Genomic DNA, 27,626 nt, shown 5'->3' with positions numbered 1-27,626 from the left:
GAATTCAATGGTGGTGCTGCAGATGGTACTTGAATTAATTTAATTAATATTAATAATATAATGTAAAAACCTTTTAATCTGACACTCTGTACCAGGGCCACGACAGTTAATATTCCCAGATTATCGAAGTGCCAATATGTATCATTTTAACATGAGTAGATAAGGAAAATATGATAAATAATCTGAATAGTTACTTTGATGTGATTTGTATACCTAATAAAAAAAACATATAACCTCAAATGTTGAAGTCTTTATTATAAAACATTAATTTATTTAAATAGTATACATTTTTAAATACATTGATTCTTTATAAATCATCATCCTCAACTGCTTCCAGCCTGTGACCGGGTCAGCAAAGTAAAATACCTACATCTTCATCTCTCACTTCACCATTCCTCCTCCACTCTGTTCCATTCTTCTCTTCTCTCCTGTACTCCTTTAACTATCTGCTCTTCCCACCTCCTCCTCGGTCTTCCTTGGGGTCTTCTTCCTGTGTACTTCAACCCTGTCATTTTCCCGGGCAGCCTGTCTTCTCCCATTCTCTGCACATGGCCATACCATCTCGTTCTTGCTTTTCCCGTGATCTCACTCCAGTCCTGTGCTCCTGCTCTTGCTTGCAGTATCTCACTCCAGATCCTGTCTCACCAGGTACTAACTGTGCACGTATTCGGTGTGACCACCAAAATCGGATTATATTCATGCACATTTCCTGGTTTTCAAGGAACAAAATGCATTTTCTATTTTTTAGGAATTTACTCTATTGTGAAACTGCATAAATTTAAAATGTCAATAAAAATATATACTTAACAGACCCTAAACTTATATTTCAACAAAATAAAACAAAAAAATTTAGTTGTTTCTGAATGTGATGCTGCTACAGAATAGTTACCCAACCAACAAACTACATTCCCTCGCAGTATGAAGATGGGAACAATTAAAAACACACATCACTCTCGATCAGGTACAAAGTATCATATAATGTACACGTACACGCAAGGGCTACTCTACTATGGTACAATATGAACTCCCGCGAGGCCACGCGGAGCAGGGGCCGCCCGGAGCTCACGTCACGCACAGGAAGCGGCAGCAGGGGGAGACGAGCCCGGGGCCTCGCGATCACGAGTCCTCGTCCGCCTGCTGGTCGGCCGTGGCGGTGGCGCTGGTGGCGACCACGGTGACGGTGGCGCTGGTGGCGCCGGCGCCTGCCGTGCTGACGGGCACGGCCGCGTCCTGGGCCGGGGCGGGCTCGGGCGGGCCGTCGCACTGCGCGGGGCACTCCAAGTGCACGCAGTGGAACACCTGCGACACACCGCGCCACTTCGTCCCTCTCCTCAGCCACGTACGTACATTTACTAATATTTTCATGTAAATACGCAAACAGTTGCCGTTAGACTCGTGGATATAAAATGCCCGTACTTAGCACTTCATATACAAATCAAGTTATATCATTATTAAAACACAGTGAAACCTCATTAGTAAAAACCCTGTTAATACAAAGTGTTTTCACAGTCCATAGAAATTTACATAAAGAGTTACAGTGCTACGTAATTTGTTGAATACAAAAAGTATGGTTGTTATATAATACAAAGATGTTTTAGTATGCGGCAAAAGTGTGTGCATCTCAGACTGAAAATTTAACAGGTTGAGAAAGTCCAACGCGCATTTCTGCTGTACCCACCAGCTGAAGTCGTCAAGATGAGAGGCCCACATGTGGGGTAGCATGCACCCTTGTATATTCACTTTTGAGAACATTGGGGGAGGTACTATGCATATTGGGTACTGGTGTGCCAACTGAAACTTTATGAACAGAAACTTTCCTGGCATACACTTTTTTTGTAAAATTTAATATTCAAAACAATACATAATTGCCACTTTAAAAATACCAGTAGTAATTTATTAGCAAATTACGTTAACAATTTAACATATTGTTGGTTCTCCTTAACACTACGAACGCTGCACTCTCTAGTATGTAATTTCAAACTGAAATTCGCAGTCCAAACGATACAGTAAATAATAAAAAAAAAAGTACACAGTTAAATCTCATTACAACGTACCTTCAAAAACCCAGTTTTAGTACTTAATGCTGAAAGTAATTTATGAACCGTTACTAAATGCAAAGCATCTTGTTGGGACCTGAAATTTTATACTTTACAGCATGGGCGTCGCAACCGAGGGGATGGGGGGGACACGTCCCCCCCAATAATATATTAAGTTTCGTAGTCATATTAAAAATATGATTTCTGTGATACAACCCATATGTTGCCCATGGTGCATTTGTTCCTATCGTGGTAACGTGAGTACTTGTTAATTCGATCTTCGTGTAAAATCAAAATCAGGTCCGATATCGATTACAGATATGTTAACTGTGTTTTTGCAAATTTGTTCTCTGAAAATAATTTTTAGAAAAAATAAATTATATATTGCAACCAACTATAATTAGAATATTTAGGAAAGAAATATGCCTAAAATACACCTTTTAGCACCTTCAAAAACCCAGGGGCACGCACCTCGTTGGAGGTGTTGTGCGTGCCCACAATGCGTATGAAGACCACGGGGCACGGCTTGAAGGTGAGCAGCTGCCAGGACTCGCAGCTCTCGCGCGTCTTGTCGGCCACCACCACCCAGTCCCACATGTTCACCGACACCTCCACGTAGTAGTGGTAGCTGCGGCCGTCGATGTCCCACAGCAGCAGCCTGGCCCGTCGCGGCAACACACAGGCATCAATCCGCCAGCCGACACTCCACTCCCTGGCAGTCCCACCGTCCCACGGTCAGGGAGGGAAGAGATATTCAAACACAAGCACCTGTGCAGCTGACAAGGGCTCCATCATCATCATTCCTCTCCACAGAAGCTATCAAAGAAATGTTTGCATCCGCCAGCGAGACACAATTCCCTGAGAATGTTCATTTTGCACGTCAGGGAACATTTGTGACAAAAATAAATTCATTACATCCTAAATGTAGGAATATACACTAGAATCTCGTTATAGCGAGAACACGGCTATAACAAGATCTTTTTGAGGAATTTACGGCGTGATCGCGTCAAGCGCGCTTTGGTTGTTTGTCTGATTTATCTCCACCCCTCTCGCTCGCCACTAGACATCTTGCCGTTGACACCTGTCACATTCTTCAGCCTTGCAGTCGCCACCTAAGTGCGTGGCTTTAAAAATAGAATCCCGTCCTTTCTTTTATCAAACTTCCGTTAGTTGTCTGTTCATTAATATTATTCTATTCCTGTGAGCTCAGTATAACAAATGCTGAACGTGCTGGGGATATGTGCGTGTGTAATGCAACCGCTAGGCTACAAAGAGTGCAGTCCCTTTGTTTCGTTTCTGACTACGTCTTTTTTGTAAGGAATTAAATCGTCGCGCTACACTAGCGCCGCCTGTTAGCTACATCCCGAACCAACATAGCCGCCAGCAGACAGCCCGCGTCGACAATAGATAGCAGGACAATGCTGCGTCGGCCGCGGGCTGAGATGCTATACTTACGTGGCATGTTAGGGTATCTGGTTATTTTGACGCAATCGGTGATCGCATCCGTACTTGTGGGGTATTGTTTTAAAGAGAATTCACACATCTGCTCACAGAAAGTAAGATTTCGTTAATATAACCTGTTATTTTCCAATTATACAGGTTTAAACCCAATTTTTATACTATTTTCGGTTAATTTTTATTTTTTGGGGGCCAAAATCTGTCCAATTCGGTTATAGCGAGGACACGGTTATAGCGAGGATCAAACCCGGAACCTCGCTGTAACGGGACTCTAGTGTACTTCTTTTATTTTTCTTAAAACTTGGAATTCTATGTATATATGTATGTGTGTGTGTGTGTGTGTGTGTGTGTGTCTGTGTGTTGTGTAAATTCTGCGGGGACTTGTTTCCAAGCGAGGAAAGGAGAAAGCGGAATGCAGCGAGCGGTCACCTCATGCTGTGGATCATGTAGGGCTGGCCCAGCTGCACCAGGATGGCGCCGCTGCCCAGCTGGTGGCACGTGTAGCCCGAGTCCCAGTCGTAGTTGTGCACGTCCCCGTTGAGCAGCGAGTTGCGCACCCGGCTCACGCCCTCGATCACCGTGGCGCTCCGCTCCACCGTCGCCACGTTCTCCTTCGGCACTGCCACACACACACACACGGTGCCTCCCGTCTCAGGTCAACGTGGTTACAGACCAACTCAATTGCTTAACTTTCACGAAATGAAAAATATATACAGCCCATACTCAGGGGCGCAACAACTAAATTTCCAAAGGGGGGGGGGGGGGCAGTATACCTTTTTATAAAGAATCATCGATCCCCCCCCTATTGAAGCGGGGGGTCCGGGGGGGTCCTCCCCCGGGAAAAAAAATGGTAATTCGAGGTGGAAAATGGTGCTATTTAAGCAGTTTTATTATCTAAAAATTGATTACACAGCACTTTCTTTGCCCCCCCCCCCCCCTTTTGCCACCACTTGAAGATTTCAAAGGGGGGGCAAAATACCTTTGCCCCCCCCGCCATACTGTTTAACTGCATGCAATGCCACTGGCTACTTCAAGAAATGGTTTGAATTTCTTTCAAAAAATATTAATTAATTTTACCCGGCATTTCAAAATTCTCAAATTTTTTTACGATTTCGACAGCCAAGAAACAATTTTGGTGGAGTTAAGTATCACAAAACAGCTTTTATAAAAATAAAAACCACAGCATCAAAATCCTCTGTTTTAAAAAAAAAATTGGTTGTCTGCAAAGTTGGTTTACGGACGATAGTTTAACGTGACGACATAACAAAACATTGCATACTTTTATGAATAAAATTGAATCATTTTTTATTGACTTATCACTATTTTGTATGGATACAAAGAAGGTGTGAAATGAAATCTACAATTTAATTGATAAATTTACTTTTATTTGCACTCATTAAATCAAATATGTTTATTACTTTAACGAACATATTATTTTAACTATAACTTTTATACATGTTTGCTATTTAACTTCTTCCAATCTGTGTTATTCTGTTAAGGATAGGACGATGATAGGAAAAGTAGGAATCGAATGGGAGTGTTTCAAGTTTAATGTGCCTCGAAAAAGTCAAATCGATGGTTGTTCCAATCGAGTGGAAGAGAAATAGATGCGGCACAAGCGTACAATGAGCGTAACGGGACACAGCGTAACGGGACACTTTTCCGTGCGTGCAGCCAGGGTTCATCGATTTATTAGACGTTGTCACGTCAATTCGAGTGAAAGAGAGACGAGAGCAGGCAGTCGGGCGTCCGTCGCTCACCGATCAGGCCCTGGTCGAGCGAGACCTCGGCGTGGGTGTACATGGCCTCCAGGGCCACCACGTGGAACACCTTGTTGACGGTGTTGTAGGTGCCCACCACCCGGATGTAGCGCACCACTCGGGCCGGGAAGCGCAGGAACTGCCAGGAGCGGCAGTAGTACTTGGTGTGGTCCACCACCCGCACCCAGTCCTTCTGGTCCACCGACACCTCGATGTAGTACGAGTACGACCTGCGGCAACCACCGGGCAAGACCCGCACATCAGCGGTCCTAGCCCTAGCTCACTTCGCTTGAAACTCTGGCTCTTAGAAGGTCAGCGACAAGTAACCAGCTACTCAATTTCAGTGAAACATTAGAAAAACTAAATATTACCCACATGAATACTGAACAGAACTAACAAAATATTACACATCCAAGCCTACATTACAATTTAATCATCATTAAATAAATATTGTTCTGATGATTCATTATCACATAAGAGGACTTAATATATTTGGAACAACTGTTACATCGACTCTCGAACTTGAACAATTTACACAAAAATATAACACTTTAACACGTGATGCAAGACTTCGCAGTGTTAATTATACCACGAGTACGCATTTTCCCTCACTTTAACTCCATCTTTCCCTGGATAAGCCATAGTTTCTCTGCAAGAATCACGACACAAAAATTATTCAGTCTTTCACCAACCCCACGACTGTTTCCCATTTTCTTTAGTACGACTTTCCTTTGATTACTCTCAAACTAGCGTGTTTACGAACTGGTGTATGAAATGCGGAGAGGTGAGGAACAGTGGAGTGGGGGGACGCTGACCTCTCGTCACGGTCCCACAGCAGCATCTTGATGTGGTTGACGATGCTCTGCGTGCCCAGCTTGACGAGGATGCCCGGGTCGCCGCTCTCGTTGATGGCGTGGCGCGTGTAGCCGCGCTCCATGTCGTAGTTGCTGCAGTCGCCGTCCAGCAGCGCGCTGCGCATCTCTCCTTGCAGCACCTGCGTGCCGTGCCGGGGCTGCGCCACGTTCTCCTCCGGCACTGCGCAACACGTCCCGCCGGTCACACCCCGCGGTGCATCGCACTGCTGTTCGTCTGTTCCAGGCTACTGTAACCTCATCATGACTCGACTTATTTCGTTTGTTGCATGTGGGAGCTTTAAAATAAAAATACCCCTGTGTGTAATGACTAGAGACCCGTGAATTTCGCGGATTCAATGACCTCCAGGATAGACTCCACAATATCCTCTACACACTCGGGCAAATGCCAACTGTTCATTTGACTGTTGACTTGTGAGTCGTCTCGACTGGGTGGCCTGTGATTCGTCATTTCTACGAGTGAGGGTCTCTAATTGGCCCTCAGTCCTCCAGATTAACAGAGAACCAATGACAGAAGCAGCACTAAGGTATAATTATTTGAATTTTAGCATAACACGAAATGAATCCGCGAAAATTCACGGGTCTCTAATAATGAATTTTAAATAACACAGTCAAGCGAAAATATCATCATTTAGAGGATTATTTTAATACAATTAAGTAACAATTACAAAATACATAAATTTCATCATCTTTACGGACAGTCACAGAGATATTAGCAAAGTAACTTGACAACTAATCGTACAAAAAAAAGTTTTTTATATTTTAAGCTTGCATAAATTTATTAAAAATATTTTTTCTTTCAAGTTACAGAATAGTTTTTTTTTATGTAATTATGTATCAAATAAGGAATTCAGAAGGTACCTCAAGTCATCATTTCAATACAGTACACACTCAATTTTCCACGCCCGGAATATGCGATGTTCAGATTATCCATGCTTAAATTTAGTTTAGTTATTAGTTAAGTCATATTCTGAAGCTGTAAAAAAGACGACGGATCGCTCCGGCACACTTCTTCGCTTGGCCGTTTTTAAACCACCCTGTTACAGTGTCAGAGAGCTGCTCGGTCCGACCCTTCGGTCACCCACCCCCTCAGCTGTCACATGTCACACTTTAAACCTGAGGGGGATGCCATGACAGCGGCTACAAGTCTCCAGTCTCAATCTTGTTCGTCACACGTGCCACTATGCTACTCTCTGCGAGCACATCAGTCCGGCAGGCACCGCAAGTGACATGATTGGCTGGCATTCGGCTGGAGGAAAGGACACCGAAAAATCTTTGAACAAACTAATCAGAATTTGAGTTTGCACGGTTTACTCGATCTTATCTTGAGCAGTGAAGATTTAACTTTCCCTCTTAGGCTGTTGAAAATGAGCTTGAACTTTTGTGTCTTATCACGATAGGTTTTCATGACGCCAACAACATTGTTTTCTCCTGCAAATTATTTCCCACGCTTGTAACTACAACATTTCACGACGAACACTGCAGCAATAGCTCCGCAAGATGCACATGTATTGCTGCATCCATCTTTGAAATGTGGAAATTTTCCTGCGTAAGGTCTGTGAACAGCACGCCTCGGAGAATTGGTACATAAAGTTCTACTTATGTATTCCTCCAGTCTGACACAAGTTTCCCTGCGTGCTTGTTTTATGAAAGGACAATAAACCTGATAAGAAAGAATAAATTGCTGCTGAAGGGTGGAAAAGTTGAATAATCGAGATGGGGGAAGGGGAGAGAGAGAGAGAGAGGACAGATCAAATGCCCCCTCTCCAGCAGGCAAGAGAAAGACAGCGTGGGGACACAGTGCCGTATTGTTTACATTCCAATAAGCTGAGAGACGGTACACAAAGACAACTTGCGCTCGGAATTCTACTGAAGACGAATATACGGTGCAGACCAAATTTGAGGACAGCCCTTACTATGAAACAGATAATCCTGTTTTTTTTTTTTACAGGATTTCTACTATACAGGCATAAGTAGGTACAAATTAACACAGATAATCAAACGTTCACACATATACCCAATTTACTGACAAACTTAATTAAATTTGATCAGGTATTTCATCCCCAACTCACTGTGAGAAAAGTAATCCATCTACGCTGATGTGCGTGTCATTTGAATAATAGAAACCAGCAGTGGTGTAACCAAGATTTGTGTATGGGGGGTGTTAAGAAGCATGGCTCCCCCGTATTAAAGCGGGGGGTGGGGGGGTCCTCCCCCGGGAAAATTTGGATTTTAAGGTGTAAAATAGTGCTATTTTAGCAGTTTTCGGTACTTAATTTTAAATATTGTAATGTTAAAAGTTTTATTAATTTTAATATGAAATTTGTTTGAGTGATGAATAAGAAATTAATCAAAGATTTGGTGCTAACCCCTAAAACCCCCCCTGGCTACGCCCCTGGAAACCAGAACGCCCACAGGAACGCGGGACGGCGGGCAGGATGGAGGACTCACGCAGGCGGCCGCGGTGGGCGAGCTCCGAGTCGCGCAGCTGCGAGCCCTGGTGGATGGCGTCCAGGATGGCATCGGGCCCCACCAGCCCCGTGGGGCGCACCACCGTCAGCAGCTCCGCCAGCGACATGAGGGGCAGCCGCACCGCGCCCACCATCTCCCCCGCCTGCCCGCAGCCCGGGTTGGCCGCCACCCAGTCCCGCAGCGCCCGGAATATGTCCGCCTCGGGCGCGAAGAACGAGTCGCGGCTCGTCAGCTCCTTCACCGCGTCCTGCCCCGGCACAGCCCGACCACACGCTCGCTCACCTTCTCCACGGCCGTATTGTTCCGGCATGCTGACCACGCGAAACTCTTTCAAAGGCCGACTCGCATGGTTGCGATTCAAGGCAAAAGAAAACATCACTCCTTTTACTAACCTGCGAACTTATTGCTTACATTCTCCTCACTTGAATCGGCTAGTCAGCCTGTCTGATGTACACAGATACAAAGAAATTTGCTATACAACAAATTCAACCATCTAAAACTTTTTGACGTAGAAAAAATGTGTGTCTACACTTACGTACGCGCATTAGAAGTTATACTTACCTGGCATAGTAAAAAAAATAATTAAGAGAAATAAAATAATAAAAGGACTAGAGTGATTTTATAAATACGATTTGTATAGTATATACTATTCTATTAAATTATAAAATTTAAATAAATACTCAGTATTGAATATTAATACAAAAATTAAAATCATTTAATTTAGTAAAATAATCCAGATGAAATCTAATTAAAAATGAAAATCAATACATAAATATGGGAACACAACTTCACTTATAAAAATACACTGGAAAATAACTCATGTAGCTTTTTTATATCCTGTCATTTTTATTACATGTTGCACACGTATCGCAGAACTTCACTTGCATTATTTTTTCATACAGTGCCTAAAGAAATATAACTTCAAAAATAAAGCATCATCCCTATTGTAGATGAAAATATTTTGCAATATATATATAAGGTAAAAAAATACATAGTGCTACTATGAATAAACATTAACAAAAAAGTGTAGAGTTAATTTCATTAATATAAAACTAATTGGATATATATAAAATAAATTTTAAGTTACCATGCTAAACTATTTTCAAACTCAGTTCTCAGTAAAATCTGCACTTATACTTAATGACACATTGAATTTTTAACAAACCATGCCATTACCTACTATGATTGAAATGTTTCGCTCTATGAAATACATTAAGAAAGCTTATGGAAACAGAAAAAAATTATTGACATTTTGGACTTACCAGGCCTTTCTCTTTTTTGTCGTGCCTTTTTCAACTATCACTGACATGGGCAATATTGCCAAATGCAAAGGGTAAATGGAGGGGAAAAAGGTTTTATATGATATAGTTAATAGCGTTACGTATTTCTGGTGAGTTTCAAAATCATCTGCTATAGAGAGATTGTGCTTTTGAAATATAAAATACTGCTTATCAATATAATGTATGTCCGAACATCTGTAGATTAAATAAAGTAGAGAAAATGGTCTTTAATCCAGCATACATTCGGTACACGACCACGCTGGATTAACGATTTTTCTAGATTATCGAACGTCAATGTAGTTTTGGAGGGAATAACAGAGAAAAATTAATATACAGCCCAATGATATTAAAACAGTAGTAATAGTAGGTATCTTATTCAAAAGACCATTACATATGTGTAACCCAATGGGAAACAGGAAACACTGTAGTGCAGTGGTTCCCAAACTTTTTCAGCTGGCGATCCACCTTTCCTTATAAGAATCCCTCCACAGTCTGAAAACGGTTGACAATATAAAATATAAGCACTTTTTAGCAAAACATTTATTTAACAAAAGATATGTGTTTGCACACAATTCGATTTGTTTCGATTTTTCTTATCTTTTCTGATGGTTTCTGATAGTTTTAGGATTGAGTCGCGAGCTCGCGACCCACTGGTGGGTCCCGACCCACCGTTTGGGAACCGCTGCTGTAGTGAAATGAATGATAAACTCTGAAGGAACAAGTAACACTGGCAAGCATTAAATACAAAGACTGTGGCAGCGTCCTCTTGCAGACAATATGCACACAATGCGATACTAGGACTCCTAGGAGCAAGCATTAACACGAAGATGGCGGCTCGGCCTCCAACAGGTGCTATTGTTCCTACAAGTAGGAATGTGTGTTTCGGTGTGGTGCGTGTCTCACCGGGGAGAGCTGCAGGAAGGAGTCGTGGCGGATGATCTCCGCCGCGTGGCGGTCCAGGAAGTCGCGGCACACCTCGGCGAGGCGCTCCAGCCGGTACAGCCGCGCCGCGTCGAACACGGCGCAGGCGTTGCGCACCTGCAGCGCGTCGCGCAGGTAGTCGCACACGGACGCCTCCAGGTCCACGAAGCCGTACTGGTGGGCCAGCCCCAGCACGTCCAGGATCACGTCTTCCTGCACCGCACACACCGTGCCGTAACCCTCACACACGTTGGCCTCTAGCACGGACGAGCAAGGGACACAGCCTATCACTGCCTTCCACGCAGGAGGCAAGCACTGGCTCACCACTTGCCGGCGTCATCCGTCACATCTACCTCGTTCAACCAACGCCGAGTACCTTCGTTTCGACACGCACTCAAAAAAACACACATTTGTAATGAAATTATTACATGGAAATTACTAGTTGGGCACAAATCCGATTTTAATACACCAATAATCAAGGTGTCCGCAAGACACAGAAAAAAGTCCTGAAGAGAACAGTAACAATTCTGGAAGCCGCAAAACATAAATTTTTCAGCAGCCTTTCACTAACTTGCATTTTGTTTTTTGCTGCCTCACTTCAATACGTACTCACGTATTAAATATAAATAGATGGAGACCGTTCACTTGAATCACGTGGGAATTACCTCTGGAAAGATTTTAGTTTTCTAAGATAAGAAGCAACATATTCCTCCAAATATTACATCTATTTCGTGATGAATTAAAATTTGCCTGTTACATATAAAAATCTACCTGTGCTTTCAAAACGTCATAAAATGTAATTAAAAAGGTCCTGAAATAGTTCAGGAGGTATTCGTGGTCACCCCAAGGATGAATTATCACTCTGTATTAAATCCTGGACATGAAAAGAGCTACCAGATTCTTTGAAAACAACAACTGCATCCACCAAGATACATGATCTTCACAGTAACTGCTAAGCTTACGCCCCTGGTGTACACCTGTCGTAAGTCTACCCAACTGCAACTGTCCAGAGCGACTCTTACCGAGAGTTGATAGGACCTCCTCAGTTCCCTCTAGTGCACTTCACCTCTGAGACTGCCACAAACAGACCATCTGTCGCAATGGGAGCGCAAGTGATCAATTTTATTGCAAACACAGCAAAGAAACATCCAGTCCTTCCGGATGTCACAGTTACGCATACTTTCTCATAAACAATGTCCTGATAACTTTTCATAACACATATTTTTGCGCTTGTATGGGAATATTTGAAAAAAAAATGGTTGTGTACTTACATACGCACATTAGAAGTTGTAGGTACTTACTTGGCCTAATAAAAATAATAACTTTAATTTCGCATACAAATGATTAATTATTAGCAATAAAATACAAAGACTGGAGTGATATAAGTATATTGCTATGTCTTTACCAACGACATGATTTAACGGTAATCTGGAAGTCACCAGTCTCTCTCGACCACCGCCAGGAATAGGACGCAACCACTGCACCTCAAAGACATCAACTCTGGTAAAACTGACCTGATAACATCCACCATTCATCTCAATATTTTAAACCATTTTCTTTTTCTTTGAGGCCTACCTACTCCAAGTGGCAGACTGCTTAACATAATTATTTAAGTCCCGTAATGGACCTTTGACACAAAACAATGATTTTTAACTTACTAGACAACCCCCCGCCCCTCAAAAGTCAAGGTGCATATAGAATAGGGATGATCACACGCGCTTCAAAATACGTGTGATTAATAAATTAATGTATTTGCTTACACATGGTAGATCATGTTTCACACTTACATACGCCTTTAAATAATCAGGAATATCATCTGTACGTTGTTTACAACTAGCCTACTACTTACGTTAGTAAAATATTTTTTTTTGCCAGTTATTAAGACATTATAGTATCCTAATATCAAAGTTAGAAACCATCCCTTTAAATCAATTTCTAATACTAGTCAAATTAAGTTAACGTGTAGTGTCGCAGTTCCTGGAAAATAAGGTGCATTGCATATTAAGTGAAAGGTTAGTTTGGTTAGGCCAGATACATTAATAATGCACAAATTATTACAATTCTAACAAAGCTTCAACACATTATTAATGTAGCTGAATTAACCTAAAACCCCTTTTCGCTTAGTTATTATTTTATTTATTTCCCAAAAGCCACGATTACAAATTTACCTTGAATGTAGTATTAGTAATTTGATTCTATGGGAAAACGATAATTGCATTTTCACTACACGTGTACTTGTACTGATTTCGAAACAGAAGGCAGGCACAAGCCATCGCGGCCTCGGCAAGCACGATGCCCCAGTTGTCAGGTCGTACCTTCAAACTCGTAAGCGACATGTGGCCAGTGTAGATGTACTTCAGCAAGCATTTGAAAGCCGCGAGTGTCGTTCCTTTTAGTTCTATTTCACTTTGCTGAGATTCTCGCATCCCTCCGAAAAGAAGAGCCCTGGAAAAAAAAAACCAAACAAACTAACAAATAATACAATCATGTATCCTTTAGCTACTGAGCAAAGAGGAGACAGTAAAAAACTGCAAAGGCATTCACCACAACAATTCTGAAAAACTTGCCAACGAAAATCAACAGAAAATCAAAGAAACACATCTGGCATGCTACCAACATAACCATAACAATTAAAATGCAGTACGTGCTATCATATGAAATGATGCTTGACTATACCTATTAAGTTATAGTTTTCAGATAACATCTACACTACAAGATATTTTTGTGACAACTTACAAGTGGGTGTGTGTGTGTGTGTGTTTTAAACACGGGTACACAACAACAACAACAACAACAACAACAGGAACAACGTACGACGACATTGCCGCTGGCGCATGACGTCCTTACGTCATGTAATGCAGTACACTGAAGCTTACATCATTATCATTCTGTCGGTACACGTTTGCTCACATCCGTGGTTTTTACACAATATCTAACATGAGGTGTCCCAACCACTCACTCCACTCACTCGTAGCAGTGAACTTTCACTGGATTGTACCTACATGCACTTGCAAGTGTAACACACCTCCACCTAAACAACTTCTTTTCTTAACATATAACTAAATGGTTATGTGTAGGGATTATAAACTGATTAGCTTACAATCTTCTAAATCAACTATCAGTGATAAAAAAAAATCATTACTAATAGAAAAACATGGCCATAACAAAAAGATAACGCATTATAAATCACGTTAATTAACAACAGATCTCAATACAATCACACTCCTTTAAAATAATATACACAATTCATTAAAACATACTGCATGAAACTACAAATCAATAATAAAACTTTCAAAATATAAGTTGTACTTCAACAACAGTGATAGTTTATGCCTTTCTTTCTCTTGTTTGAATTGGTCACTGCAACTTGCAACCTTTATAGAGTTATTTTTGCTGTCTGTGTCACTTCCATTTTATTTCACTGTTTGGTGAACATTGTGTCCGACAGCAGTTCTTTTTTTCATCATCTTTTACAAGCCCTTGACATTAAAAAAAAAAGGAAATATGAGACTTTGCAGAACCAGCAGGATATTTTATTTCTCATCTTGGGCTTTGGTTTCTTTCACTTTGACTTTTACAACTGTTTCTTAGAACCGCCGAAAGATGACTGATGTACCATACACATACATTACAACTTTATTCCCACCAATGCAACACACAGTCTAGGCTTGTTGATTCTCTGTCTCAGGACCATGCATTGTGCTTTATCACCTTGTGTTTATAAAACACACACTATTACAGCAAAACTACTGCTAGCATACAGACCTCCAATATGGTGTGCTGTTAGTGTGTGGGGGGTCATCCTATGGGGTATAGGGCTTTTGGTGTCATTAAAATCTGGACTTGATAAATTATCACATAAATCTTTTATTCATATAAACACATAATCCATCACTTTACAAAATCTAAAAAAATATTAAAAAATGATATGTAAATAGTGGTATATTCACCTAGTTTGTAGTTGCTGGTTACCACCATCATAACAGCTTATTTTTACTTAAGGAGTGTAAAGATAAGTGTTGTGTGAGGAATAAAATCCACATGTGTAAAGTGATTCAACTCATAACTGGATTAACCGAGATAAGATAAGGTCTCGTTTGAGAAGCAGGTATGTGAAGGTTTTAAAATTGTTTTAATTTTCAGCATGCTAGTGTATGCTGTCACACTCAAGACTATGTATGAGGTACACATCTCAATACACGAAACACTCTCAGACTCAAGTAGGTCAACGACTTACAGTTAGGTCCTAGTGTTATATACGCTGGGATTGAAAAATCTGTCAAACTATAGAAGTAGAATATCTTTACTTCAGAATAATCAGTACAATCCGCTTTCATAACACAATTTATCCAATCGAAACAGTACAATAGCTATATGTGTTAATATCATTTAGATTGCATGCAGAGTCATTTGTTTTGCCAAAAATCACAGCAACACTTATCAAATGGTTTGACGAACTAGGAAACATTGTATCAACAAGACAGTTTGACTCAACACATAATAACACTAGATCTTTTAGCTCAACACAAACTACCAAACATTGGCCAATATGGAATGCTGTACATCACATGTGAATAATACTTCAACAAATGGAATTTCACATCATCTGGAGCACATGACTTGTCTGCAAACACATAACATTAGTTTATTCTTCCTTTTCATAGTTTATTCCTCTTATTTTAAGTACCTTAAAGGTAAATTTAACCATCCTGCAAAATATGGCAATGGCCATATCCATGCATAGGTATTATAAACAGTGATTTCTCAGAAACCAGGAGGTATTTACAGAGGCTGTTTTCAGGGTGGATAAAGAAACGTATTTAGTGTTCCAAAAAACATATTTTCAGAATTTTATCATTAATTTCTGGAAAAGCCACAATGTAAGAATGTTACAAATCTACATACCAAATACACACACACACACACGTAGAGCCACAGGCTCAAGTTGCCACGCTAAAGCACAAGTCACTGCACAGGCCACCTAATATAACCAATAAATGGTAATTTCTCATAAACCAATGGGAATTTAGAAAAGCTGTTTTCTGGGTAAATAAAGATAAGACTTAAGTATTCAAAAAAAATAATATCTGCATTTTATTAATTTATTAACGGAAAAGCCGCGACGTCAGAATTTTACCCTTTACGATTACCATAAAATTCCATGTGTATATTGAAAACAAGTAACTTGAAAATGACATACCTGAAATATTCACTTCGAGCCGCCAGGATTGCTTTGTGTCCATGGAAAGGCTGACCTTCGATCTTCAAAACAACATCACTGTATTCGTCATTTAAATAAAGGGCGCCGATGTGTTCTGACAAGAACTTAATGTGGTGAATTTCTCCGTTTGGTGCATTCAGCCCAAGACAATGGTGGTGGCTGCTCATGGCCACTCAGAAATTCCAAAATTTAAAATACAGATGACCTCAATATATAATTCTGAAATACAATAAAACAGTCCGGTATAAAAACATGTTCATGCAAACTTCCCTTACCAAAAAAAAATCATTTCTCGGAAATGCCAGTGTTAGGGTAATGGAGACAGGAAAACTGTCACCAGTAATATGCAAACAATATGTTCCACAATATTCAACACAAAACGCAATTACCAATTCCTTACTTAGCTTTTATAATTACAGTAATGCTTACGGGCAGATGGGAATTTGCCAGAACACCTTACGTCACTATGGCACATTTGACGCCATATTTTCAAAACAAGTTCATGCGGGTTGGCCAATCACCACACACAAAATTCTTTTTTTGATCTGCTGCAGATATACTCATAGAGTAGATAAAGAAATAGATATATTAATTTTGTGTCTTTTTGTTTTTAATAATGACAAATATGTTTTATTTGTTTAAGTGTTATTTTGGTTAGTGTGTGTAGTTCTTGGCCGAAGGCTGTGTTTATTTCTGTTTCAGAGTTGTTAAGATTGTATTTTTTAAATCAGGTAAGAGTGCTGTATTATGCAGAATTCAGTGGCCAATTATCTTTCCTGAATTGCACACTACGTTAAACTTTCAGCACGTATTATTTATGTTTTTTTTTATTATAGCGTTAATTTGCAAGACTCATTTCTCCTTATTGTTAACTCCCTCTAATGACAAAATCGCTGTTACTCCAATGGTGTCAGTTCCAGCTGCCCATCTCGATGTACTACTGCACAGTGCTGCACACAACTTTAACTGCCTTATCTGCGAAGCCTGGTGTATATAGAATGTCCACAAGGAAAAAATATTTCGTACCAACTTAGGCGAGAAAAAAGTACTAGATTTGAAGAAAAAAAAGTACTAAATTATAATTTATGGTTTTAACAATTTAGGAAGTTATTATGCCATTGCAATGCTCTAACTTAAATATATCACACCAAACACACATTACATAGTTTTTAAAAATAAATACATTTAATAATAAAACATATTGGAGTTACTGTAATAATATTATATTAAAGAAAAAAGTACTAGATCTGTACTTGACTGCTAAAAAACTTATAAAAGTGCTAGATCTAGTACGAAAGTACTAACTGTGGACACCCTGGGTGTATAACTACCGACGCTTTAAGATGAAAATAATCAATTACTTAGAGCTCTGGGAAGGCATGACAACAGAAGTTGCTGTTACTGCGATTCAAACCCAGGTTCCGAACTCTCATCCATCCAATTTTATCCAACTTATTTACAATTTGTCCTCAGCGTAGCATTGGTTCCAGCCTCGGCTGCAAATCTTGATTTAATTACTATTCAGACCCCTCTACAAGATTCCAAATCTGTGGGCAGTTGGTATTATCTTGTTAAATGAAGTCGCATTGTTTCAGAGAAAACTACCCTGATGTTAGATGTATGAAATTTTTTTTTTAGTAGTCACAAGAGCACAGTAAATAAAAAGGACCAAAATATTTTTATTTTTATTAATCATAAAAAAGTATGTTTTGACTATTCATTTCTCTTGTGAAAGTTGTGAATGTTCAATATGTATTCTGCAAGGCAAGAGTAGATGCAAATAATGGAGTCTAAGCACACTGCAAAAATGAATGTCTTCATCCTATGAAAAGTCCTGGTTACAGACAGTACTAATCGCCATTTTGTTTTAGTATTGTAGACTTCTTACCACACTGTCCGTAATTTGCCTTTTAACCAATCAAAACAATAGGAAATGGCTAATATCGCGAGTGTTGTTCTATGCTATCAAAGGACACAGATTGGGACGAAAAGTCGAAGTTGACCAATGTACTCGCACCAGGGAGTTTCATGCCTCACCCACACCACCCAACATCAGAGGGTCACATGGACCAATCAGTGATCAGTGTCCATCCGACTCAATATGGGACGTAGCAATTGAAGGTGGGCCTGTTCCGTCACCAAAACTTGTTTTTACCACAATCAAAACCTTATTTTCTATACCCATTCCTATAGGTAGTGGGCGGCATTCCACGGCCTGCTAATCTTCCATGCCAAGTTTTGGTAGTCGGACGAGGCCAGCACTGGAAGTGATAACTTCATTGTGGTTTGCCCCATCATGGTATTGCCTGATTAAGCCACAGTCTGAACAGCTGATTTGTCCAGCCCCAAGACCTGGCAGGTGGGTACTAAAGCCAATATGCCACAATGGAATTTCATACAGGTGCAGCTATAATCTTCCAACAGAACTGCTATCTCCATCTTCCATGGCAGCAGCTTCTGAGACAACTGTCATTATGGAAAAATTATTCATTCAGCATCTATCCTTTTATGTCACAGTGTTTATTTCATAATACCTACTGGTGTAAGTTTTACTGGTCTGTGTTGTTTTCAAGGGTATTCTTATCCACACATGTCTACCTGTACAGCAGGAATGAAGGATAGGTTTCAAGTTAGGGATAGGGAGAGAGAAGAAATGATAAACATTTTCACTTCAATTGCAATTAGGCAAAATTGATGTGTGTGTTTTTTGTGATTTGAAATGCATTTCAACACTTGAATATGTCTATATTTATAAATACAGCAATTATGAAAATGTCTTGCTGAACATGAAGACAGCCTAGGATCAAAATCTTTTTTTTCCAATGACCACAATCCTTGTACAAAACACAATAAATGCATGAAAATGTAGAAAAATCAAAAAACTTTATAAAATTCAAAGTCTATTTATACTGCAAATACAAAAATACATTTATTTCAACAAATGTTAAAATACAAACTACACTATATACTGCTATGCAATACTGAAGAAATTACTTTAAGTAAAATGTAAAAAAAAATCACATCCAAGGTTACTTCCTTACTATACATTAGATTACTTTCTTGTTTCTTACTGCACACATGATTCTTAAGAATTAACTTTCCTCAACATATGTATGTCTGTGATTATTATTTGTACTCTAAGGGCAAAAGTAATAACATATTATGTAATTGACTTTTGACATAAATTCATGGCTACTACTACAAGACTTAGTCTCCTTAATACAAATTGGTAACAACCAAAAAACACCACCTGCTACACTTCAATTTCAGATTGTTATGCACACAGAACAGCTGCCAATCAGAACTGCAAGTAGTTTGAGTCTCAGAACTAAACTCTACTTAATTCAAGCTGCAAACACCACAGTCAAAATATTTATTTGCAATAAACTATCCTTAAGAGACACCTAAATACAGTAGACTTCAGACAGTCTGCTGTCCAACGGTCCGGAATGCCTGATGGTCCGGCACCAGCTAAATACCTATTATTTTTACCCAATGTCGACAATGCTTTTTAAGTGTTCACAGAATTGAGTGTCGAAAGAGCTCTGCGTGACCCAGAATTGATTGGGTATGGTTCTGGATCTCTTGCTAGTGATCAGTACGCTTCGTATTTCTTCAGCAGTAGTTGACAGGAAATTTAGTTTTGGCCCCCATTTGTGTTGAATTGTTTATCCTCATGTTCCTCCTGAACAGTATTTTACAACAAACATCATCTTACATATGTGTTTGCTCCACAACTTAACGTTAGCGATCACGAGCAATACCGCCCTATAATCTAGCATGTTCGGTAATCTGGCAACTGCAAAGTCCCAAACATGCCGGATCAGAAGTACCACCAAGCATAGACCCATTTTGTTGAATTACAGGGCTAAGTGGTTGCACTGGTCAGATGAAAGACATAACTAATCACGTGGAGCTCCTAATGTGAATTTAGTAAAACCTTAAGTGACAGACAACTTTTACAGTGTCCTCAAGCTCATTCAACTATTAACAGGTAACATACATTATTTGTTGCATTGGTAAACTTAATAGACCTGAAATTAAAAAAAAAAAAAAAAACATATTTCATGGACATTCAAACACTCCATAACTGAACTTACCAGAGTAAAATATCAAGTTGCATTGTTGTTTAGACCTAACATCACATTTTAGGGACAGACAAAAAAGCCAGTTGATTAAAATGTTCATTCCAATCAGATGGGCTTTGAATTCATATCAGATTCATAGTTAGCTGCTCAGAAAGATGCAAATGGGCACAAGAGATTATGCTAGCCATTCCAATCAACAACCAAAACACAGATTGACTCGAGACATAGTTCTTAAAACTTAACGTATATATATTCTCCTTAAGGCTAGGCCTCACACGCCATGTTGATTTTTTCCATTACCTCATAATTACAATTATTTAAGGGCTATTTCTGTAAGGTTAACACGATATCTCTCTTCATTTGTTTTTTTTCTCACAAATATTTTCAACATTTACATATTTACTTGGTGTAATACATTTGGTCTAAAAATTTATTGATAAAAATGATAGTTACGACCACTAGCACAACTTTTTAAATCCATTATAATTCACTTATTGAATGTCCTGACATCGTCCGGGCCTGCGGCACCTTTGAGCCCGATATGCCACCGCCCAACCACCATCTCTGTTCAAACCTCCCCCTCGTGTGTGCGTGTGTTGCTAGCCCGGCAAGAGGGCGCTTAGCTGCAGTGTGCCACACCCCTAATATATATTAATAAACATTGTAATCCTTTTTTTTCTTTCCGCCCCAAAACAGTGTAACGATGGCTATGCATGTGAGTGTCTTTTAATTAACGAGTTTATGATGTTTTGTTATTTAATAAGTGAAAGCACGAACAAGGACGTTCCCTAGCAGGCGACGGAGGAACTAGCATGCAACTCATTTGAACCATGTTGTATTCTTATAAGTAATTATTACAGACGGTCTGGACATGGAAGTAATTTAATAATTTTTGTAAAAGGATTTGTGTATTTTCTAATAGTAACCCGGGGCACGCCACAGCTAAATTGTAACGGTAATTGTGTTCGGCGCGAAGGGGCGCCATGTTGCCTCCCGCAAGCCATGAGCTCACCCCAGTCTCCTACAGCCGGCCGAGAGCGGACGTCTCTGCAGACACCCCGAGGACATCACCGTTGGTTCACCGAGTAGTAATTCTGTAACTTAATTTATTCAAATCGCTTTCTTTTCATCCTCGGGGCCTCTCTCGGTCGGAGAGACTGCTTAAGTAATAATTATTCACTCTTCGGAGTTTTTATCTCATCGGCGTATTAAGTAACGGCTTGAGGCGGCCACGTGCGTGGTTCGCCTCTTCACATAATCTGATTCGTGCCTCGGGCGTTTTATAGTTGTATCAATGGAGGATCGTGTAAAGACGTGTACCGTGAGTAGAATAAAAACCAATTAACTGTGTTACGTGTTTAGTGTTCGGGGGGGGGGGGGGGGGGGGGGGACGTGGGTCCCTAACCTGGTCAGCGGCGTGTGGGACGCCCTAAGAGCCCACTGCGGTAATTAGAAGCGTGCCCGACGCTGAGAGCGGGCTTAGTTAGGGACAGGAGCTGCGTAAAACATCAAGAGGGCAAATATCTCGCCGCACACGGGCCACGTAACGCCCTGAGTTAGAGTCTTTCAGCCGGGTCCACGTGCCCACTCACGTGGTGGCGCCCATAAATTTCCACCGATATTCTCACCTTAACACCGGTACGCCCTCAGTCCGTTAAACATATTTGCGATGAAACAACAAATGCAAGAGCGGTGTTGTACTAAAATTTACAGAAATAGCCCTTAAAAGCAAAGCAATGCCATAAAAAGTTATCAACTTCCCATGTGACACTGAACCTTAAATTAAGTTGGTATACTGTAGAACACACAAAAAAATATACAGCTAACTTGCTACATGTACTATAAAAAAACTTACTCTCAAGGCTATCAATTAAAAACATTATTAATCTAGTCAAAAGTAACTGTGCAATAGCACTAAAAAAAAAATATTGTAAAAAAATATGCTGGATTGATGTGATGATCCAAAAAAAGGTTTGCTCAGCTGCGCTTGTGATAATCAGTTGTGAACCTAGATGCGCAGGCTCATGTGGATGTAATGAGCGGTGCACATCACACAACGTCCGTTCCCGCACGCCTCCCTGACGTCACCCGGGGCCGCGCGATGCCTGCAGCGCGGAACTTTCTTCCTCGTCGACGCCTCCACTCCACTCCTGTCACACACACGGCGTTGGCTGCATCACGGCATCGCACAACTACTGTTCACTCCTGCACCTTCAAGCCCTTGAATTGGTGAGTTCCAAAAACCTTATCTAATTATTTCTTGCACACTATTAGAGACACAGCAAAAAAAAAATTTGATAAGACATTGTTGTAAATTATAATAAAAAGTTAATTCAAAACATTTGGAATCATTTGGATATGAGTTTTTTTTTCCTTTTCATTATTATAAATATTTTGAAAGAAAAATTTACAGGTGTACCCTGCAGTTCAAGTACAGCATATATGAAAATTTAATGAGATTTTAGGATTTATAAGCCCACATTATCACAAGGCAACAAAATCAAATCTCATCAATTTGTAACAATTCTAAAAAAAATTTTTTTGATCGTTATTTACATCCCAACATCCCGGCATGACTCAAATTTATGAAATTTATGAAAACCGAGATGGAACTCAAGTGATCTGAGAGATTCTGTTGCCTTAAACCTCTGTGCATAACTGTGATGTAAAACACTATACAATAATTAAATTTTTTGAAAGGTGACCTCTTTACCAGCAAGTCAAAATTCTGTAACCAGAATGCAAAGTTGAAATTCATTTACACAAGGCTAGTCATTTTAACTTGTGTATCCATGCAAACACAACAAGATACAGGAACTGAAATCGGCACGCACAGAGGATAATCATGCGAACAAGACGATAAAGGCAATGACAAAACAGCCACATGGAGCAGCGGTTCCCAAACGGTGGGTCGCGACATGATCCGAAAACTATCCGAAACCATCGAATAAACCATCAGAAACGATAAGAAAAATCGAAACAAATCGAATTGTATGCAAACATTGTTAAATATATAACTGTTTTGCTACAAAGTGCTTATATTTTGTCAACCATTTTGTTTATCAATAATCAATCAGTAACTTAAAAAAAAAGCACACACATATATATATATATGTATATTTGCAATATTTGATGGTAACTTATATATACATAAGGAAGGGACACGATACAAATAAGGTTTTTTACTCCACCGTGGACAGATAGACCGTGGAGGTATTCCTGTAAGGAAAGGTGAGTCGCCAGCTTGTGAACCACTGACCTGGAGAGGGACGACACGTCTTGCTTCGGAGCCCCAGCTCTGCCCCGGTGGGGCGGCGACTCGATGCCGAACGGGCTGTACAGCTTGGTGGGAGTGCGTCCCAGCAGGCGGCGGGTCCGAGCGTCGGGAGTCAGCGGAGTGGCTGGACTGCCGTCGTTGCTGAAGAGGGTTCGGCGCCTCGTGGACGACCTCAGTCTCTGGGTGGAACGTCACAACCCCACACGTTACTCTCCTCTGCACTGACACAGTGAAACTGCACTGGAACCACCACCGATCCCTCCAGCCTGTCATATTAATATAACAAAGGCAATGGAATAGTCCTTGATTAACCTTTCTTGCTATAGCAAAATTGGTTTGTCATAGATTATACATAAATGCCCAAAAGTATGCCTACAATGTTACTAAAAATTATTGTTTTTCTAAAATATTTTTGCATGCTCAACCATCCTATTACATGCACACCTAATGTACCATGCCCAGGCACAATAGATACTATTAAACCAATACAAACATAAAACTCTGTTAGAATAATTGGTAGTCACACAAAGCCAAACCTAATGTTAAGGACTTGCATACAGTTGGCAACAGTGCATAGTGTACAAACATGGATGTACGGTGGAATTCAGGCTGATCCAGTCACGAATTAACAAAGGTTTTCCAAAGCAACACCCCGCATAAACGACACTGTATTATTGACACAAACTTTAAAACTTAATTATGTCCATGTAAGAGGCTCGGTGGAAGTGGTCAGAACACTCACCTCCCACCAAGTCGACCGGGGTTTGATTCCCGGCGAGGTCGAACCTGGATTTTCGCAAGTGGGAAACGTGGCGTATAGTTTTCTCAAGGTTCTCCCGATTCCCCTATTCCTTAACCCATCTTATCTCACACATTCTTCATGCTGGTACCTCAGGTAGGGCAGCCTGCTCCTATGTGTCAGCCCCATTCCATCCATGTAGACACTGCCTCAAGCAGGAAACTAACCATGTGTACAGATGTATGCACTTGGGGGTAATTTCCCATTTACACTTATCAAAATGTCAACTTTCTGATTCCATGTGTGGCGTTCTGTGATCAATCTGATGGGTAACACCAATTATTTCTTCATATAAGGAAACAGGCTAATCTTACGCATGTAGTTAGCAGAGGGCACATTCAAGGCTGAACGTCTCGGTTCGTACTAGAGAACCAGAATGTGCCACATTGATAAGAGTGAGCAGAACATCAATAATTGAAATGGAACACATTCCTTACATAAAATACCGGTACTGCCTGGCATCAAACCAGCTTCTACCTAAATATCATGTAAGATTTAAGCTACGCTACCTACTATACGCTATGTACCTGCAGCCGGGCCTCAGTCTGAACCCGTCAACATGCCGCATGCTGATTTAAGGTTAATTCTAACCTGTGAAATGGAATCAATAGTAGTGCGGACATTATTAATTGTCTTGATCAACTTATCAGTTCCCGATTTTAAAGCTCGGCGAGGATGGAAGGGTGAGCCCAACACCGACGTGCTGAAGCGGTACCTGCTGCTACGCTTGTTATCTCCTCCGCCATTCTTCAATTTTGGTTGTTCTAACTCAAACCTGTCATGAAGACATTTACGAGATGTACCCGTTGCATTCCTGAAAACATTTTCTTTGGTGTCCTGATGTTCTATTACGACACGTTTCTTCCTGCTAGTATTCATTACTGAACGGTAAATAGCTTGTTAAATAAATAGACAAAGTAATGGTACACAAAACTCCCTCCAAAATTTCTAATTTAAATTTTTCAACGAACGAAAAACGAAAAAGAACAAAGAAGGAACTAAAATAACATGGTTGGCAACATAAACAATTCTAAAATCCCGAATGACAAAATGACAAATTTTGTAGTTTTTTCATTGCAGTAGCGCAGTTCTGTTTGCTAGACCATATTTGTAGTATAGGCAATTTATGCTTAAAAAAGGCTTGAAAAGGAAAAAAAAATTAGAAATCAAATTATGTCTGAAATAATTTATAACGGTCTTCCTGTAATTCCCCAGAAAAATCCCAAAAAAAAATCCTGCATGGGGAACAATCTAAGGCAGGGATGTTAGACGTACCAACTTGTTGGTACATATACCATTTTTCAGGGTCTTGTACCATGTACCAAGTAGAAATTGTGCTGGTATGCAGAAATACCAACTTTGAACATCGACCATGCGCGATGCACCATGCATTAACAATTAACATTAGGCGGGGACGAATAATTAGAATAGTTGCGTTGTAATAATTCCATCTGTATACTATTAATAAAACGGCATTTTAAGATAAATTTTTAGTGCTAATTTAATTGAAAGTATTCATACTAGGTGCTAACGTTTTTATGGCCATCTTATAATTTCAGAAGCTAGTTCTCTAGAAATTGATCACGGTGCCATGCCGCCATGCTGTTATACGTTAATTTTTTTATTAACAATTTTATAACTTTACTTTAAATGAGATGGCCTCAATATTTATTAATATATGTGTTTATTTTGTTGAAAGATTAAAATTATAATCACATTTATATAACTACAATATATTATGTGATTGATACCTTAAGGAGTTTCTTATGAATATTGGTACCGAAACTATTTCAGTTAAGATAAAACATTTTTGCCGATTGAATAAAAAATATGTTACCAACCTTATCATACTTTATTTGTTGACACGTGTGTATCCTTTTATGTTTCCATAGTATATATCGTATTAAAGCAGTTTATATAAATATCATTTTATATATATGAAACAAAATCTACAGGATCTTTTTCAGTGTAAGATCTTGGAGTGTACCAGTTTTTTTTTTCAGATACCAGCTTTTAGTGACATCTGTACCAGGTTCGTTGAGCCACTGTCTAACATCCCTGATCTAAGGCCAATAACACCACGACCGTTGAAGATTTTAAGCTGAGCTTATCAACACTGAAACGAAGTTAATTTACAAATTGCAGTTTACTAAAATTAGCCGCATAATTGTGTTTGCTTATGTTTGTCGACGAAAACAAGCTTGAAATCGTAAACCAGAAAAATTAGTTAAATATGAGACTGATGATAACAATTTTAATCAGTACTTTTAACTGAATAAAGATTATTCTAAGAAAAGTTAAACTTCAGCCTATATTCAACTAATGTTGCTATTATTTTTATCATAAACATATTTTCATGTTCACTTTAACGCCGACTGCCTACACTCCCTTTGGTTAAACAGGCCGTTTTACTCCACCGATGCCTCAGTCAGGTGTGTAGTTGGAGTAGGGTTGAGCACCGTGCTGAAAACTAGCCAGGAGTAGGGCAGTGCAACACAGTGAGTACATCAACCTCGAACGCCGGGTTGACTATCGCCCATATGTTTTTCACCGTCGAAAATATGTTCTGTGTTCCCTACTTAGAGCGCGGTTACACTGGAGTCTGAACTACTTCAGGTGAACATGTTCAGCTGTTGAGTGCGGTTACACACAGTCTGAACATGTTTCGTTTGAGGCCATTTCCCATTTAACTTAAACAGGTTGGCAAAGTAGTTCAGATCGACATATCTTCTACATTAGCCTCTGATTGGCTGTTTAGAATATAAACAGTCCTTTACAGAAATCCAAGATGGAAAGTATCCTGGCACAAGTAGAGTAATATTTTACCGAATGCAACAAAAAAAAAACAGGTAATTATATTACTTTTTTTAAATTGATCCTGACATTAATTATCTTAAAACTGAGATAAGTACTCTCGCTCAAAAATAATAAAAAATAAGTTTAAAAAAATTTACTGTGTATGTTGTTTGAATTCCCGATTTGTAAAAAAAAATATTGAGTAATATGAAAACACATTAAATTTCTGCTGATAATACTGTATAAACAAGTGAGAAAATCCCGCGTTTTCTGGATACAAAATAGAGATCAACAACAGTCATTCGTTGACAGTAGACAATCGGTTTTAGAGCTGAACACACTTTTCAGCAACTACCGTGTAACCGTACATTTTCGCGTTTGTAAACGTGTTTACTTAAACATGTTCACCTGAAGTAGTTCAGGGTCCCGTGTAACCGCGCCCTTATTCTGCCTATTTTTGCAGTGATAACCCGCCATCTTCTGTCGAGTTGTTGATGATGATGTTGATGAGGGTGCCAACTAACTTTAATTATGTGCCTGCCAGTTAGTCTACAGGTAAAGCTGAAACTCTTTTTCAGGGCTTATCGTCGCCACATGGCTGGCAGACAGCGGGTGCGGGCCCGACAGAGACCCCCCGGCTGTTCTA

At 39.9% G+C, this 27,626-nt stretch overlaps 2 protein-coding genes and 1 long non-coding RNA gene across 10 annotated transcripts; 1 reads left to right on the top strand and 2 right to left on the bottom strand.

Annotated features, from left to right (window-relative positions):
* Window positions 1-235: 235 nt before the first annotated feature.
* LOC134535088 (BTB/POZ domain-containing protein 9) lies at window positions 236-16,954 on the bottom strand. 3 transcript variants are annotated; one of them, XM_063373955.1, is made up of 10 exons: window positions 16,921-16,954; window positions 16,000-16,239; window positions 13,115-13,244; window positions 10,782-11,012; window positions 8,578-8,845; window positions 6,070-6,289; window positions 5,255-5,484; window positions 3,924-4,113; window positions 2,508-2,694; window positions 236-1,299 (listed from the first exon to the last, which is right to left on the bottom strand). In XM_063373955.1, exons 2-10 carry the CDS (start codon window positions 16,185-16,187, stop codon window positions 1,117-1,119), a joined length of 1,827 nt encoding a protein of 608 aa, XP_063230025.1. In that variant the 5' UTR covers window positions 16,188-16,239; window positions 16,921-16,954; the 3' UTR covers window positions 236-1,116. The 3 variants fall into 3 exon arrangements, with proteins under 3 accessions (XP_063230025.1, XP_063230023.1, XP_063230024.1); XM_063373953.1 differs by lacking the exon at window positions 16,921-16,954 and adding an exon at window positions 16,450-16,547; XM_063373954.1 differs by lacking the exon at window positions 16,921-16,954 and adding an exon at window positions 16,421-16,490.
* LOC134535091 (uncharacterized) lies at window positions 16,693-26,325 on the top strand. Of its 2 annotated transcripts, none has more exons than XR_010075576.1 (3): window positions 16,693-16,751; window positions 22,121-22,337; window positions 26,188-26,325. It is a non-coding gene; the product is annotated as an uncharacterized LOC134535091 (long non-coding RNA). The 2 variants fall into 2 exon arrangements; XR_010075575.1 differs by lacking the exon at window positions 16,693-16,751 and adding an exon at window positions 18,218-18,379.
* On the bottom strand, window positions 20,468-25,156 carry LOC134535090 (uncharacterized). Of its 5 annotated transcripts, none has more exons than XM_063373961.1 (3): window positions 24,698-25,156; window positions 23,368-23,564; window positions 20,468-22,258 (listed from the first exon to the last, which is right to left on the bottom strand). In XM_063373961.1, the coding sequence occupies exons 1-3, from the start codon at window positions 24,750-24,752 to the stop codon at window positions 22,193-22,195; spliced, it is 318 nt and encodes a 105-aa protein (XP_063230031.1). In that variant the 5' UTR covers window positions 24,753-25,156; the 3' UTR covers window positions 20,468-22,192. The 5 variants fall into 5 exon arrangements, with proteins under 5 accessions (XP_063230031.1, XP_063230028.1, XP_063230026.1 ...); XM_063373958.1 differs by having other exon boundaries at window positions 21,975-22,258; window positions 23,368-23,562; window positions 24,712-25,156; XM_063373956.1 differs by having other exon boundaries at window positions 21,975-22,258; window positions 24,776-25,156.
* Window positions 26,326-27,626: the final 1,301 nt, after the last annotated feature.

Source organism: Bacillus rossius, chromosome 8 (assembly GCF_032445375.1).
Source record: "Bacillus rossius redtenbacheri isolate Brsri chromosome 8, Brsri_v3, whole genome shotgun sequence".
Classification (NCBI taxonomy): domain Eukaryota; kingdom Metazoa; phylum Arthropoda; class Insecta; order Phasmatodea; family Bacillidae; genus Bacillus; species Bacillus rossius.
This window is presented reverse-complemented; position numbering and strand designations above follow the sequence as displayed.